The sequence below is a fragment of the Drosophila kikkawai genome, chromosome 2L, assembly GCF_030179895.1.
Source record: "Drosophila kikkawai strain 14028-0561.14 chromosome 2L, DkikHiC1v2, whole genome shotgun sequence".
Lineage (NCBI taxonomy): Eukaryota > Metazoa > Arthropoda > Insecta > Diptera > Drosophilidae > Drosophila > Drosophila kikkawai.
This window is the reverse complement of record NC_091728.1, coordinates 26,836,110-26,854,512: the sequence shown is the minus strand read 5'-3', so window position 1 is coordinate 26,854,512 and position 18,403 is coordinate 26,836,110. Positions and strand designations below refer to the sequence as shown.

At 35.8% G+C, this 18,403-nt stretch overlaps 2 protein-coding genes across 3 annotated transcripts; one reads left to right on the top strand and one right to left on the bottom strand.

The window, feature by feature from the left end:
• Positions 1-235: 235 nt before the first annotated feature.
• On the bottom strand, positions 236-10,460 carry d4 (double PHD fingers d4). 2 transcript variants are annotated; one of them, XM_017182702.3, is made up of 3 exons: positions 9,823-10,460; positions 9,372-9,638; positions 237-1,332 (listed from the first exon to the last, which is right to left on the bottom strand). In XM_017182702.3, exons 1-3 carry the CDS (start codon positions 10,271-10,273, stop codon positions 524-526), a joined length of 1,527 nt encoding a protein of 508 aa, XP_017038191.2. In that variant the 5' UTR covers positions 10,274-10,460; the 3' UTR covers positions 237-523. The 2 variants fall into 2 exon arrangements, with proteins under 2 accessions (XP_070145221.1, XP_017038191.2); XM_070289120.1 differs by lacking the exons at positions 9,372-9,638; positions 9,823-10,460 and adding an exon at positions 4,662-4,883 and having other exon boundaries at positions 236-1,332.
• Positions 10,461-13,003: 2,543 nt separating this feature from the next.
• Positions 13,004-15,367, top strand: Cndp2 (Cytosolic non-specific dipeptidase 2). The gene is made up of 6 exons (XM_017179315.3): positions 13,004-13,164; positions 13,584-14,352; positions 14,420-14,487; positions 14,556-14,820; positions 14,884-15,135; positions 15,190-15,367. Exons 1-6 carry the CDS (start codon positions 13,127-13,129, stop codon positions 15,232-15,234), a joined length of 1,437 nt encoding a protein of 478 aa, XP_017034804.1. The 5' UTR covers positions 13,004-13,126; the 3' UTR covers positions 15,235-15,367.
• The last annotated feature ends 3,036 nt before the right edge of the window (positions 15,368-18,403 follow it).

Genomic DNA, 18,403 nt, shown 5'->3' with positions numbered 1-18,403 from the left:
ATTATTACAAAAAAATTAAGCTTTATACAATGACAGAGCTACATCCAAGGCAAAGTCCTTAAAGTATGTTTAAGGACGTTCCCGATGGATGTTTCTGATTACTGTCAACCACAATTGAAAGGGTTAGGCTACACGTACGCTATTGTCAATTCTGAAATTATCTAGATAATAGAATAGAATATCCCAACAAATAAAATATTTCAGTTTCTTTTTCTTTTGTTTGTAAATACTTAATTTTTTTAGATTACATTCCTGAAGTTAAATAATATTACCATTACATTGACAATATGAACCTGAACTTACCAATACATACATATATTACTTCAAAAGCCGCACAGAATACTAAAAAGAAATACTTCATGGCTTCACTTACGAATAATATTAGAAATAAAATGCAATGTAGAAAGGCTTAAGGTAAAATTGCTAGCGAATATAAATTAATTCGGTAAGGGGCTTTTATGTGTAGATGAGTCGAACGTAATGTGTTCATCCTGCGGTAATGTTAGTTTAGTTTAATATAAATTTATTTGTTCTTGTGGAACTCCTCCACGCACAGTTTGCAGCTCCAAGAACCCTCTGGTGGTGTGATGAGTGGTGGCGAAAGACAGTACATATGGTAGCCACGGTCACAATCGTCGCAGAACAGTAGCTGGTCGTCATTGTCGGAGGTCCCACAAATAGAACAGTACTTGCATTCAATGCATTGCCATCGATAACGTTTCACCGATATAATCATATTCGCTGTGAACTGAAGACACGATGGATGGCCAGAGCGACCGCAGTCTGAACACGACACAAGTTCTTCGGGCATATTGGTTTTTTTATTTTCCCGCTGATCGCCGAGGCAGAAATCGCAGTATGGAGATGGTTGAGCGATGTCGCGTTCAACGCGTTGCTTGACTTTCTTGGGACTTGCTCCAGCAGTTGAAGACGAATGATTCCCTGCAGAATAGCCTGCCGGAGCACTAGATACGTTGGATGTTGCCGAAACCATTCCCATGCTCATGCCTCCAGCGACGCCAGTCATGGTCGCTAAAGGAATTGAGTCATTGGAAGCTCCAGCATCACTTAAATTCTTTTCATATGACAAAGCTATGTTGTTTGTTGGCGTGAGCAGTGCTGACTGCGAAGATTCATCGTTTGTGGGAATGGGTGAAGCAGAGTTGGAGTGGGATGCATAGATACTACCTGTGGCAGCAGCTGCTGCTGTGCTAGCTGCATGTGCCACCGCTGCGGCAGCTGCCGCTGCAGCTGCAGATGTATTTGCATTATTTCCACCACCACGACGCCTTCGATCAGTTTCTCCTTCAACAACGTTCCTTCGACGGTTACCTGGAGTAAAAATATACAAAAAATGTTATAGTTAGACTAGATTTATGACTGATTTTTATGATAGGTTTTCCTGTCAGGGACAATATGGTGGAAAACAGCAAAGTATTAACTTATTGACCTTTAGGATAAATAAGAGCCTCTACCGAAGGATCCATAATACAAACTGTTTAGTTCATATACGCATTGGGGTTAATGTTTCCTACAGTATCATCAATAGGCCACGTTTCATCAACGTGTCACCGCGCTTTAAATTTCTCTCTTCAAAAAAAAAAAAGAAAGGTTGATAAATTGCTGATGAAATGTTTATGACAAAAAGGACGACATTAACGAAGTCATCATAAAAAAAAGTTTCGACCATTTCACTAATGACAGCCTAGGATATGCAAATTTCATTAATAATTTTAATGGACTTTCATCACTGATTAATCAACAACACCGACCTGTACTGATGACAATTACTGCCGGGTTTCCATCGCCCCTTTTACCCCACTTGTTAAGAGGTGTTTCTATTAGAGGAATTTCAATTTTTTAAAGTTAATTCAGAGGTCAGATTTTCCGCGGGAAAGGATGTATTTTATTCCCCACAGCCATCCTCATTTCTTCGAGGGATAAAAAATATTTTATGACCCAAAACATTCCCTGCAATCCTCTTTGTTCTCCACACTGCACATTGGGCCAGCTAGCCGATAGTTCGACGAAAATTAAAGTTTTAAAGCTAGGTTCTTCAAATTTGGTACATATATTAGTGTCGATTCACATAAAAACATATCTAAGTTTCAGAGCGATCTGACCACGCCTTCCCTAGCCGCCCATATATGATAGGTTTCCTCTTATTGATATTTGTACGGTAATAAATAAATTAAATTCAAGAAATGTTTTAAATTCATTTTTTTAACACTTAACCTTAATATTAATAAGTAAAAAATAACAATGCATTCAAAATAACTATAAATTAGTATTTTTCATTTTAAAATGTTCCTAACAGTCGTCTTCTATTTCAAGTTCTATTGAAAACGGATTTTTAGAGTCAGAATCTAGATCACTATCACTATTGCTCCGTGCTTAAGTCGAGTTCTAATAGTTCTTCATAAATCAAACTCGTTACGACAGATTCTCTAAGATTGTTTTCTGTATAGACATCAAACAGTTGCTCATAGGCGAACTCAAACACAGCTACAATATGTCGGATTTATACATATAGGTGCAAAAAGATGCAAAAAAGCTTAATAAAATTAGTTTATATACAAATTGCACTTTATTGACTCATAGTTACTTTTTGGCACAAGTTGGCACAAAATTTGTTATAATCCACAACAGACGGGTTAGCAGGTTAGCTTTTTTCTACTTTTGGACACCACAAATAAACGCACACAAAGAACACATTATCAAACATGAACAAAGTCTTTTTTAATACGAATATTCTACACACCTTTCCCTTTCTTTTCCATAATTTTAGTGAAAATTGCTTAAAGCACAAGAATTTTGTCGCGCTCGCAAGTAAACAAAATCTTTCTTGCCTTTTTGAGTTTCGTACGCACGCAATCAAAGAGCTGACTTTGAAGGGCTGCCAAATTTCCGGGATGCATCAAAACAATTAAAATCTTTTGATTCATTTTAGTCAAAGTATATACTATTCAAAAATTATTATTATGAAAATAGGTTTACTTTCTATGAAAAATTTGAATTTTCGTCGATATATCGGCTCGCTGGCCCAATGTGCACTGGTAGAAATTTTAATGAGAGTTAATTGTCAAATATATTCGTTTGAAAGTCAATGGATTTTTGATGAATTAAATAAAGAATAAATCGATATATGTAACTTATAAATGTTCCGCCGCTTTTTTAATTTTAATATTTGGATAAATTCATGTTTTTAGGTTTAAGCCAATAAATATCGTAATGTGCTATTTAGTGTCTATAATTGCCTTCAGCTGGCGTGATTTCCCTGGGAATACCTTAGTCAGGTCGACGAAAGGGGTCATTTAATTAGGATTCAGGATGCAGGAGTTGTGATGATCAAGGAAGGAGGGGCTACGCCGGTGCACAACCATCAGGAGCGAGCTAAATAGCTGACCAGTGTTTATACCAGTTTTCTTTGTTTTAATCCACATCCACATATGTACACAACCTACATAGTAAAGGAAGTAAAGGAAGGTACTTTGGCTAGCCTGTCCCTTTCAGTTTGTAATTGAATCATTAAGAATCGATCCAAAACTAACGGAGATATGTATATAAAGCGCTTAAGAAAAGGTACTGTCAAGGTCAAGACGATTCTGTCGAACTGGCAAGGTCAATTTCAAAAATTTAAATTCAGTTATGATCTTAATGAATGCGGACACGGAATAGACTAGAATATTTTATGAATATTGGAAAAATAAGCTGCTCTGAGAGCATGTCTTTGCAGTGATGCTTTGTAACGACATCAAATATCAATAAATCCTTTTAACCACTTATAACACATCACTTAAGGATGCGACAAAAAAAAACCGATTTCTTGACACCGTCACATGGGTCAATCCCCTTATTCATACTTTTCTTTTAAGTTTGCATGTTTGTATTATAATGAATATCTCTCTTCCTATCTAGTGGTGTTATTTTACCTTTACTCTTTAGGCCGTATTTAAATAAATGCGTAACAGCACATGATTTTTTAGGAAATAAGTTTGGTGGTAAGAGTGTTAATAAGCGAAGAACTGCGTTCAAAAAAATGTCTTCAATGGGGGGAATGTAAATAAAATTGTTTTTAAGTATTTGCAGAAACCAATTGAGCAATATAAGGGTAGTAAGGGTAAAATGTCGAGGGACTAAATGGGCATAAGATTACAATTGAAACATTTCTCAAATACGGAAATGTATAGGAAAATTAAGCGAATTACAGTTACTAAACTCGATGAACGGTGTAAGGGACTTATTCGACTAAACCAGGGTTTGCATTTACTACTCCTATAAATTAATAAAAATATTGCTATGCTATTGCCGTTCTCACTTTGACGAGAGCCGTAGTAGAGCCATAGTAGCCGTAGCCGTAGCAAAAAATTGCGAGCGAGATGGGGCACTGAAATAATCAATGGTCCCGACGACATTAAAAAATTTTGTTTACAGCGGTTACATATGTCTAAAGCCAAGCTACTAAAAAAACGGAGATTACTAAAGTTATATTTTTAGACAAAAAAAAAAAAAAAAAAAACAATTGAAAATGCACCACTCTTTTAAGGGCATAGCCCGCAAATAACGGTTGACCGATGTGTGCGATCGCAATAAAACTGTTATTTTCTTAGCATTAGAGCGAAGATGTTAGGAGCCACCGATTGAATTGCTTTTATACAAACTTTGCTCGCGATCAGCTGACAAGCTGATTTTTCCGTTGTCTTTTGCCTTGCTCATTTGCTCTTGAACGAAGAGTCAAAAAGCCTTTTGGGCATGTACGTGTGTAAATTATTTAATTGTCCGAGCCGGCTGGCGGATCCTCCGCGGCAGGGGTAGAGCCGGTAGGTAATATATCCGTGGGGGGCTGGCAGTAGGGTACTGCCGCTGGTTGAGTATTGGTGACCACCAAGATTTCAAATCCAAATTAAAACTAAAACTTATGATTGAACAAAAGCTCATGCATAGCCGGATGCCCGTGGCAGACCGCTGACCTTGCTCATTTTGCAGAAGTCATAAGATCGCTGTCAGCCAATGAAAAGGAGCCACGGCTCGGAATGGCACAATGTGCTGGCTCAGCTCTAGGGCTAATAAGGCGGACCCAATTTAGGGTGGACCATGCATGAGGGAGAAGTGTAATAATAATATTAATATTAATAAAAAGTGATTAATACTAGAGAATGATAAACATGAGAAATGATTAATATTAATAAAGTAAATAAGAACTGGCCTGCTCAGCCTAAGCTGGGAGGTGGTTGTTAACTTGTATGTGAAGTTTCCTTCAAAAACACACATGTGTATGTGAAGTTTTATGGATTCCTCGCGTTGTTGATTATTAAATATAATTCTGAATAAATGAATTAAAAGAAAACTTCATTATTTGCTTCATTAGGGCTAAAAAATTCCCGTAAAATATCATTTGCGCCGACCTTTTCAGGAATTCGATCTTTTAAAAATCGCTTTGAGTGAGTGTCAGTCGTATCATTCGTCGGAAAAAGGTTCGATCTACATCGTTCCTTAAGGCTGGCTATGGGTGGGTTGCTTATAAACCTGGAATCACCAAACTCTGCAATAGATGACCCGGTTGTGCTCTCCGCTCCCCTAGATATTGCCCGACCTACTTCTTCTTCCATAAACTGTGAATATATTTTTTCAAAATATATCTGGTGTGCAAAGGCTGGCGCTGTTTATTTGGCAACATCGCACTGTGACTATGAATTCATTATATTAGTTTAACATAAACCTTACTCAACTTGGATTTCTACGATAATGAATTCTTTCATCAGTTCGTTACTATGGACCCTCCAAATGTGATTCCCAGTAACCTACATATGCCCCATAGAATCTTATTCTAGACGAACTTTTCAGTTTTGCGATTGGACCAGATTAAAAAGGTGTTTAAATAAACGTCTAGACTTAGTTTATGTCAGTAAGGATTTAAACTTTAATCTAGTTTACAGTAATAATCCTTTTTCTATAGGTAATGCTCACCCCAGCCCTTATTAATTTATCTATTCACGTATACCTTTTCTCCCTAAAAATCACTTTTTCTGTATATTAATGCGAGAAACTTGAACTCAATTCGGATCGACATCTCTCATGTTAACTGTGTTGCGTATTTATTTGAACACTTGCTATTACATTTATTACCCATTACAGCCATTATTAATAGGCACGAACAAGAGATTTCATAGTTTATATGAATTGCCCTGGTATACGAAAGGACTAAGAAAATATAAGATCTTTCAAATAAATTCTACAAGCGAATCGTCAAAAATGGTTATTCTGTTAACTATAAGAGATATAAACAACATAAACGCTAATTTTAATTTCTTAGCCAATTTTTGTATAACTAGTACATAGCGGGTGTTGAAACGAAAATAATTTGTAATCCGAAAGCATTCTGGCTGTTTGGTAACTCTTAGAAAACTACATCTTTATCCCTACCCACATGTCATATGGAAGTGGTAAATATTTTTATTACCTATGGAACGACAATGTTTCGTTCCATTACTCTAAGCGCAAATATCGGGAGCCTACATATATGCCACTATATCCACTAAACAATTTGCATGCGATGGTCTCACGCCTTTAATTATTTTTACCAAATCTCGCTTCAGTGGCGTTGAGCCTTTCTCCTCTTTATACTTATCATAAATGACATCGGCCAGTGCTTTAGCAACTCAGAATATTTATTGTTTGGTTCTAGACATTGAAATGCTTCAGAATGATTTGATTTAAATCGGAAATTAGTGTTCTCGAAATGAACATTGCTAAATGTCGTCTTGTGAACTTGTTCTCGTTGCAGGAGAAAAATATCTGCCGTAATTAACATTTTCGTCAAAAAAACTGGGAAATTCGATTGCCCCGTTTTACTAAATAAAATTAATTCTTTTGTCCCTAGTACCCATTCGAGAAGTTTCGACCCCTTTTACTTACCAGTTTGCAGAACAAATTATACTATACACTAGCCCATTTATAAGTTCTTAACAATTCTTAATAATTTATCTCCCATCATGCGATAGGACCTTACCTCTACAAGGGATTTATCTACGAAAGCATTGTTTAATTAGTTTGCTTCTGTTAATATTAGTTAAGTAGCCAAAATAAATAAATAAATAAAAGTATTGGCGCAATAAATGGCGTGACTGTAAACGAAACTTTAGTGAAGACTTATTCATTGTTTGGGGCTGAATTTTGGTTTCTTGCTAAATCACCACTTTATTTTATACCAAGATCTAATGCACAAATCTATGACAAGTTGGTAGAAACAGCACTCATCGAATTCGAAAGGACTTTAGGGGTAAGCGGTTTTTTCGGCAAGACAACGCACCGATACACACATTTCGTAAAACAATACATTTTAGAAGCTGTTTAGAGGAATGCGAACGCTAAACCCATATCTACACCAAATAGAAGATCATCGGGGAATCATTTTTATTTGAGTTTTAAGGATATCAGTTACGTGAAGAAGGCATTAATTCTGGGAAGGGATCAAAATAAGCAACTACTAACTTTGGGAACTTAAATGCCCAACTGCAAAAATCGATTATTTACTAAAAAAGAAATTAAAAAAAAAAAACAAGAAAGGAAGCTAACTTCGGCACGCCGAAGTTTGTATACCCTTGCAGATTGGTTTCGATGTTTATATTATAGATTTAAATGCTGAAAAGACTCACAAAACAGTGTTTCATTACATTTTACCTATACTTATTATGTTTACAGTTTGACAGTTTCTGTTTTACATTCCCTGCTTTACATATTTTATACATTTACCGATCGCTTCTATGGCAGCTATATGATATAATTGTCCGATTTTTATAAAATTTATACCAAAATTCTAGAATAATAAAAAAAGCTTATATCTCAGAGTAGATAATCATACGTTGAAAAACAACGAAAATATAATTTTTTTCCTATTAATTTCCCGATCGTTCCTATGGCAGCTATATCATATAGTCGTCCGATTTTCATAAAATTTTTACCAAAATTCAGAAATAATATATAATGGCGACACTTAAAAAATGGTGCAAAAATATTGAAAAACAGCAAAGTTATAATTTTTTTTCGAAAAATATATCGAACATTTGTATGGCAGCTATATGATATAGTCGTCCGATCCGGCCCGTTCCGACATATATAGCAGTGAGAGCATATAGAAGACTATATGCAAAGTTTCATTCAGATAGCTTTAAAACTAAGGGACTAGTTTGCTTAGAAACAGACAGACGGACAGACGGACATGGCTAGATCGACTCGGCTGTTGATGCTGATCAAGAATATATATTCTTTATAGGGTCGGAAACGTCTCCTTCACTGCGTTGCAAACTTCTGACTGAATTTATAATACCCTGCAAGGGTATAAAAATTAAATATATGATATTTATAAATGTAAATAGTAACTTTAACTTTTTGAACTATTCAGATTATTATATTCTATGAAGTTAATCTTGTTTACACTAAAGCCTATGGAAATAATATTGTTATTATTGTGAATAAAATACATTAAATCAAAAGCATCCTCTGCGTTCTTAATAGTTTTTTTAATGTGCACATATACTTATTTCGATTAGGTATTTATACGTAGCACACAGTCGTTGCCAGAATAAGCCGAAGATTTTCTGGACCAGTAATAGGCCTAATATCTTCTAGAAATAGGATTCTTTGGTTAATAATAAAGATTTTTAAAATACCTTTCCTATTTGATGTAAAAAAAGATTATTTAAAAATCGAAAATAGCACCAATAACAATTTGTTGTGTTTTCAAAATGTTTTTCGACTATGGCATAAATGTATTTATAATACAACTATGATTAGCATTTGCGAATAAGATCCCAGACCTGGCTAAATCAAGTAGATTCCCACGAAACTTTCCAAACATAAAAGGAGCGACAAAGCAAATTTATATTTTACAGTTAATGTTAATAGCATATTTCCTTTGCGTTTATTTTCTAGTATTTGCATTCCCTGAGTGTTGTAAGGAAGCAAAAGTCAAAGCTTAATGTCTCTGGTTTAGAAGTTATTATCAAAACAAAACATGACCTTTTTATACCCTTGAAGGGTATCCTTTTAGTCAAAAGTTTGCAACGCAGAGAATGAGACAGTTCCGACCCTATAAAATATATATTCTTGATCAGCATCACTAGTCGATTCGATCTAGCCATCTTCGTCTGTCAGTCTGTCCGTTAAACGAGACCCTCAATTGTAGTTTTTTTTCGCGCTGTGTTTCGTTGACGTACGGCACTAATCACGAACTAGATAGATAAACTAGCAATAATCCTTAATGTTTGTATGCTGTAATATTAACTTGCATCGACTTACTCAGGTGTAGGTTACATAAGTTCATATCTTGCCTAAAACTAATTCACTAACTGGATGCACAGAGTTTTACTTACCACCTCCCTTGCGACCACGTTTTGGTGTGCCTTCTGCGTTGGCATTGGACCGTCGAGGACGAGATCCGCGTTTCCGTTTGCCCCGGCTAGTGTATGACTCGTCAAAGTCGTTATCTGAATCAAAATCGTCCTCATAGTCATCACCATGATGATAATGCGATGAATCCAAGTCTTCGTGAAACCACTCTTTTTCGGCGTTTGCATGAGAGTCTTTACTATCATTATCTCCAGATGCTCCCATGGAATTACCATCAGCAGCAACAATAGCTGTAAAAAAAATGGATCAATAAAATCACTTGTCCTTTTTTTCAATGTACTTATGACGAGTGTTTCGTGTCAAATAGAAGCATGTTAAAAGACCAATTCCCGATTTGGAAAATGAAAATGCATCATATAGTTGCCGAAAAGGGTGTATTGATTTATTAAATTGAACATATGTATATTTTATTACCTGGACTCTCAATCTGATGGATGTCACGTGCGACAGCAGCCCCAACCGCCGGTACATGGTGGTGATGATGCGGATGCGGTTGATGGTGAGAGTGTTGAAGATGGTGTTCGCGGTATTGATAAGCACGGTAGCTCTGATTAGGGTTAAGTAAATACTGACGCTTAGGCTTGCGCCAGCGCGACGATGGATAGGTGTAAATCTGCCCATGACGGAATCCTGGCATGCGTTGTTTTTTCTTCATGAAGAGAGCACAATGGGTCTGTGCGACTCCAGTCTGGGGGTCCAGAAAGGGCATACGAAGGCGTCTTTCAATGCATAAACGAGTATTGAAGTTCTCGCTATTTTCTAGCACTTCCTTGTACTTTTCTTTGTCGTTTAGAAAATTTTGAATCTTTTCAAAGTTTCCAATGTTTACAACCAAAGTTTTTTCAATTTCCGACGCGGAAGCCATGTTGTTGTCGTCGTTGTGTTAAGAACAACAAAGCCAATCAAGATCAGATATATGAATATTACGTGACTAGGGGTAATGTTTTCAACATTAAAGCTTTTCTCCTAGTTATGAACTTGTTTTTCTTTAAAATGGAAGAATAATTATTATTTTCGATACAAAATAAAAGGACGCAAAAATTAGTGTGATAGCGAACCGGAACAAGAAATATACCGCACAACCCTCAATATTATAACTAAAAAAAACCTGTAAAATATTCAAAAATACCATAAATATACCATAAAAATAATAATATGGGTATTCCATATTCCCATAAAGTGAATTTTCCACTATTTGAATTTGTCAACAATTTCAATTTTCTTAACGCCTAGTACTGTAACAATTGTTCATGGCGTTCCATGAATTTTCCTTCTTTTCTTTGGTCATACTGGTTATACTGGCATGACACTGCCGCATTAATTATGCCCATATGATACACTAATGCAGTTTTCATTAATTAGCTACTTCATTAGAACCTTGAAAGAGACCACTATATGTGTAATTTTGTGTAATTTGGCTTGAATTTTGCTTGGATTATTTTGGTAATACGACTACGGTCACATCGTCCGTAAAAGGTAAACAAAAAAACGGCCGCCATTCGCGGCGTATTACTATGAATTTCTGAATTCCTCGTCGAAGTATTCTTGCATAAATTAATGCAGAATCCTTTAAATTTATGTTTTTAACCTATGATGCTTAAAATTTTTTTAATTATTACCAAAAAAAAATTTTAAATTAAATTTACAGCGCAAGAACCTTGCCACCGCAAAACATATTATTTTTCCTAATTTTCTAATATTTTTTCAGTTAAAAAAACCAGCGAAATTATATAAAAATAAATATCTCATTGTGAGACCATACTGTCAATGAGCTGGCTAATACATTTTTCAATTACAATTTTCTTCATTAAACCCGTATTTTGTTATCGAGTATCTAGTATATAATATGTAGATCTATCGATTATCGCTCCAATGAAGTAGCTAATGCATTATTCTAATGCATTAGAGCGCCATATAGTCGTCTTGCTCGCACTTGTGTAAAACGCTATAGCGCTGTCAAATCTTTAATGAAGTCTCTAATTAATGCGGCTGTGTCATATCAGCATTAGAGACTTCATTAAAGATTTGACAGCGCTATAGCCTTTTACACAAGTGCGAGCAAGACGACTATATGGCGCTCTAATGCATTAGAATAATGCATTAGCTACTTCATTGGAGCGATAATCGATAGATCTACATATTATATACTAGATATTCGATAACAAAATACGGGTTTAATGAAGAAAATTGTAATTGAAAAATGTATTAGCCAGCTCATTGACAGTATGGTCTCACAATGAGAATTTTATTTCTATAGCATTTCTCTGGTTTTTTTAACTGAAAAAATATTAGAAAATTAGGAAAAATAATATGTTTTGCGGTGGCAAGGTTCTTGCGCTGTAAATTTAATTTAAAATTTTTTTTGGTAATAATTAAAAAAATGTTAAGCATCATAGGTTAAAAACATAAATTTAAAGGATTCTGCATTTATTTATGCAAGAATACTTCGACGAGGAATTCAGAAATTCATAGTAATACGCCGCGAATGGCGGCCGTTTTTTTGTTTACCTTTTACGGACGATGTGACCGTAGCCGTATTACCAAAATAATCCAAGCAAAATTCAAGCCAAATTACACAAAATTACACATATAGTGGTCTCTTTCAAGGTTCTAATGAAGTAGCTAATTAATGAAAACAGCATTAGTGTATCATATGGGCATTACCGAGCAAAATATATAGCGATTCTGCTATCACAATTGTAACAGCGCATTTTGGTCGTCTCAGTACTAGGCTTCAAGGTTTTATGGTTTTTTTTTTTACCAAAAAAGCAAAAGCCTTATTTAAAAATGCCTTACAAACTCATTGAAATGATAAAATTTAAAAGGTTAGGAAGTTCCCCCATTGCCACACATCCACCGACGCACAGTAGCGGCTTTTCCCATTTTACGTGGTAAAGGTAGAGGTAATAATTGTTAAACTTAGCAGGCCTGTTCTAGTTTCCACTTCCGGAAGATCTACTCGGATTCGTATTTCCCGGACCTGTTCTAGTTGTACTACAGCCAAAATAGTTGGTAAATGCTCCATTTCAAATTTGCAACTGCTAATTCACAGTCTTTGTTTACGTTTTCATGAGCCACATCTGATCGATCAGCTCTTCGGATGCGGATGCGCTTTAACGCAGCTCTGTGGGAACACGAGTTTCGCATCTGCGAAAAATCCCAACCGTTCCTCACAAATGCGCATGAGAGGGTAAGCCTATTGCTAATTTAGATAATTTAGACATAGTGTGCTATTGACACTATTCTATGAATAAAAAATATTTGATCACCTTCCCAGAAAGCAAGGAAATATCAAAAAAATATTTAAAACAATAGCGATATTCGATATAACAGGTAACAATCAATATTGCGATATAAATTAATATTTATTTTAAAAAATATCGATATTTTTATATTTTGATATATTTTTCACATCCTTCGTGGACGCTGTTGCTAGAAAATGCATTATACTTCAAAGGCGTAAAAACTGACAAATGTAAACTATTTTCATGTCAAGCTTAAGTTATATACATTAATGGGAATACCCCTAATGTCTTTCTCCTCCCTTCGATAGTTAATTATGTCATTATTTTGTTAGACATGCCACGGTCACATAGCGTCTAGCGGATATATTTAAGTGTGCGAATCAGCCTGGATACAACGAGAATACGGCTAGTACTGTGCTGGACCACAGTAGAATTGTTAAACTGATCGGCAAAAGGCACAACAGACAAACGCGATGGCCACGCTTCCTGCTGAACTCCAGCAGTTCTTCTCGTAAGTGAATTAGCTTAATCTATTCCTGCATATTTCCATACAAATCAGCCCACAAATAGTAGTGATTAATAAGATGAAAAGAATGTACGTCTGGCCTGCAAAAAGTAGTTGCTACCAGCAGCCATATTTAAGCTGATAACACTCGTAAAGATATCCGTGTGTACTATGTGTGTATAGCATTATCAACAGTGTACGACGTGCACCGACTGTACATCTCAATGGTTAAGTAAATGATTTGCATTTTATCATGGATCTGCGGTTATCCATATATGTATGTATGTACATACATATATGCTATAAGTATGTATGTATGTATTCACATATGTATAACACCAAGCAGACAAACCGCAAACATAATTCAACTCTTATCCACAAATTCTTGATATAATAAGGGTTATAAACCGTAATCGCTTTTCCAGTTTCGTCGATGGAAAAAAAGGCGATTACATTGACGCCCTGAAAACTGTTGTCGGCATACAGTCAGTGTCCGCTTGGCCCGATAAGCGCGGTGAGATTGATCGCATGGTTGACTGGACCGCAGACAGGCTGAGGGCTCTGGGCACCGAGATAGAACTGGCGGATGTGGGCAAGCAGACCCTGCCAAACGGTCAGATAATCCCATTGCCAAAGGTGCTTCTGGGAACTCTTGGCAAGGATGCCTCAAAAAAAACTGTGCTAGTCTATGGCCACTTGGATGTGCAGCCCGCCCTAAAGGAAGACGGCTGGAATACTGATCCATTCGTACTCACAGAGATCGAGGGAAAGTTATTTGGTCGAGGTGCTTCCGACGACAAGGGACCTGTACTATGCTGGATACATGCCATTGAGGCCTACCAAAAGCTTAATATTTCGTTGCCAGTTAATGTGAAGTTCGTATTCGAAGGAATGGAGGAAAGCGGAAGCGAAGGCCTGGACGACCTGTTGATGGAGCGCAAGAACGGCTTCCTTTCTGACGTGGATTACGTATGTATTTCCGACAACTACTGGTTGGGAAAAAAGCGTCCCTGTTTGACTTACGGCCTCCGCGGACTTGCATACTTCCAAGTGGAGGTGGAATGCTCAAACAAAGACTTGCACAGTGGAGTTTTTGGAGGCACTGTTCACGAGGCTATGCCGGATCTGTGTTACCTGCTCAGCATTCTTGTTGACAAAGACACTAAGATCCTGATACCTGGAGTGGATCGCGACGTGAGTAGTCCACTAAGGTTACCCAAAGTATTGTTGCTTACAAAATAATTTTTTTTCATTTTTGAAGGTGGCACCTCTACTAATAAACGAGCAATCAATTTACGAGAACATAGATTTTGAAGTGGCCGAGTACAAGTTAGTTAGCTCATCTTATCTTCAAATAGGCGTTGTAAATCTCTTTAATCGCTTTATACTTGATTTAGAAAAGACATTGGTGTTGAGGAGTTACCTCATAATAGTGAAAAAATAAGGCTGCTTCAGGCCAGGTGGCGGTATCCCAGCCTATCTATCCATGGCATCGAAGGCGCTTTTTATGAGCCTGGTGCAAAGACCGTAATACCGAAAAAGGTTATTGGTAAGTTCTCTATTCGTCTTGTGCCGGACCAGGACCCAAAACACATTGAGGAATGCGTCGTTAAATATCTTAATGATAAGTGGACTGAACGTGGATCCCCCAATAAGATGAAGGTATCTCATAGCTTACAGTTTTTTGTTTAAGTTTCCATTCCCTTAAACTGTTTTTTCTTAAAGGTTGTAATGCTTTCCGCTGGAAAGCCATGGACTGAGGACCCAAACCATCCACATTATGAGGCAGCGAAGCGGGCGATTAAACATGTTTTTAATGTAGACCCGGACATGACCCGCGAGGGCGGCTCTATTCCGGTAACCCTAACGTTGCAGGAAGCTACTGGTAAAAATGTTATTCTTGTGCCAGTGGGAGCTTGTGATGACGGCGCTCATTCCCAAAATGAAAAAATTGATATCTACAATTACATTGAAGGCGTAAGAAAAAAAAGAAACTGCATTGATTTGTGACTTAAACGTTTATTCCTCTAGACCAAACTACTAGGCGCATACCTGCATGAAGTGGGAAAGTTGTAAATTAATGGATTGACGTATAACGTCCTTACCCGATGAGACATCACAATCAATAATTTACATATATCTTATGTTTATAAACATTATCAATTAATCTGCATTTTCTGAAGTTATTAAATATCGTGAACATGTAAAAGCAGCGTCTTTTCTATCATTTTGGGTTACTTTTGAATGTGGAAAATTATTTTCAAAGTTTAATTGAACAAAAGTGTATCCAGCTGACTCCCAAACATTTCTGTATATGCCCTTTGGGAATCTATAGAACCACCTTCTTAAAATCATAATTGCCGTGGGTTCTGTTGTGTAGAAATCGAAACTTGCAGATTGCAATTGCATCATTAAGAATCGAGCCATTCTGGTTAAATATTTAGAAAAAAATAAAAAATATATAAAAGTTGTATATTTATACAAAGCATAAATAAAATGCTGAAAACACACACAAAACAGAGTTACATAACATTTTACCTATACTTATTGTGTTTACAGTTTGACAGTTACAGTTTTACATTCACAGCTTTACATTTTCTCTACATATACCGATCGCTTCTATGGCAGCTATATGATATAGTCGTCCGATTTTCATAAAATTTATACCAAAATTCTGAATAAGTAACAAAAGCGCATATCTCAGAGTAGATGAAAATGCCTTAAAAAATAACGAAGTTATAATTTTTTTCTATTAATTTCCCGATCGTTCCTATGGCAGCTATAAGATATAGTCGTCCGATTTTCAAAAAATTAAAATCGAAAATCTGAAACCTTATAATTTGGCCATATCTTAAAAATGATACAAAAATGTTGAAAAACAGCCAAGTTATAATTCTTTTTCTACAAATTTATCGAACATTTGTATGGCAGCTATGTGATACTTTATAGGGTCGGAAAGGTCTCCTTCACTGCGTTGCAAACTTCTGACTAAAATTATAATACCCTGCAAGGGTATAAAAATCAGCAAGATCGGACAACTATATCATATAGCTGCCATATGAACAATCGGTCTGATATTCAGTTTTTATATGAAAAACTATTGTTTTTTATTTTGATGCAACAATACTTTGGAAATTTTCGTATATAACCTGGGAAACTTCAGTAAAAATCTGGATTCTATAGGTTATAGCTGCCATAGGAACAATCAGTGTAAAACGAGTTTTCGCCGGGAAACTATTTCGCCTTAAAATAATAATGACAGAAATTATAAATGTAATTAACAATAATTAACAAAAACGAACATAAAATAAATCAATTTTTTAAATTTATATGATTACCCTTTAATATTTACATACATATACATATGTGTAGTAACAATTCGACAAATTAATGTTAAAACAAGAAAGGAAGCTAACTTCGGCACGCCGAAGTTTGTATACCCTTGCAGATTGGTTTCGATGTTTATATTATAGATTTAAATGCTGAAAACACTCACAAAACAGAGTTTCATTACATTTTACCTATACTTATTATGTTTACAGTTTGAAAGTTACAGTTTTACATTCCCAGTTTTACATTTTCTCTACATCTACCGATCGGTTTATATGGCAGCTATATGATATAGTTGTCCGATTTTTATAAAATTTATACCATAATTCTAGAATAATAAAAAAAAGCTTATATCTCAGAGTAGATAAACATACGTTGAAAAACAACGAAACTATAATTTTTTTCCTATTTATTTCTCGACCGTTCCTATGGCAGCTATATCATATAGTCGACCGATTTTCATAAAATTTTTACCAAAATTCTGAAATAATATAAAATGTCCCATATCTAAAAAATGGTGCAAAAATTTTGAAAAACAGCAAAGTTATAATTTTTTTCTACAAATATTTCGAACATTTGTATGGCAGCTATATGATATAGTCGTCCGATCCGGCCCGTTCCGACATATATTGCAGTGAGAGCATATAGAAGACTATATGCAAAGTTTCATTCAGATAGCTTTAAAACTGAGGGACTAGTTTGAGTAGAAACAGACAGACGGACAGATGGACAGACGGACAGACGGACATGGCTAGATCGACTCGGCTGTTGATGCTGATCAAGAATATATATACTTTATAGGGTCGGAAACGTCTCCTTCACTGCGTTGCAAACTTCTGACTGAAATTATAATACCCTGCACGGGTATAAAAATCATATTTTACATAGTTTCGTCCAGTAAATCGATAGCTGATTTAAGAAGCTTTGATTTTGGTTTGCATTGAAGTTTTCTTTGGCTCGCAATAAAAGGATCAAAACTTAAAAGTAATCTGTTCAATAATTCGGTATTCGTCAGGACCCTTGAAATTTTCCGCGTATGGTTTAGCCTAAATAATTTAACGTCTTTTTTTTTTGCCTTTGCAGCTTCCTCAGAAAGCTTTCCAAAATCATTTTTAATTATGGCAGGACCTTGTAATAATACTTTATAATACTTTTTTTCAAATTGAGGTTAGGTTACCTTTTTGTATTTTGCAAGCCGCACTTGAACTAAACTTTCTTATATTCTTAAAACGCTTAAGAATATTATACAAAAAGATTTGTGAATGCTAAAGAGTGCCATCACAACTAAAACTCTAACCAAACACAGAAAAGACAAACTAAGAAAGCCCACAATTATGTACTAAATACAACAATGATTTACACAAAACACAAAAAATACTATATATACTTTTTATTGTAAAAAGAAAGTTAATACCTTTCTTTAAAATATTAATCACTTTCACAATGAATATCATGCTATATCTTCCGACAAGCGGGCAGACCGCCTTATAATGCGTAAGGCCCGTCAAAACCCCCAAATTTCGACCAGAACCCTTGACAAGGAGTTGGAAAAAGAGTGTGGCACGGTCGTTTCACATAAAACCGTCCGCCAACGAATTCTGCGAAACAAATACTCTTCAAGAGTTGCGCCTAAGAAGCCTCTGTTTTCAAAAGTAATTGTTGAAAAGCGCCTAACTTTTGCTGTCGACATGAGCATTAAGCCGGAAAACTATTGGGATGACGTCATATTCTGTGACGAAACCAAAATAATGCTTTACTACAATGATAGACCAACTAGAGTATGGCGCAAGCCGTTAACAGCTTCAGATCAGCGCAACATCACTCCGACAGCAAAAAAGTCGCAAATTGTCGGTGATGGTTTGGGGATGTATTAGCAGCTGGGAGTGGGAGAGCTTGCGTTTATTGAAAATACAAT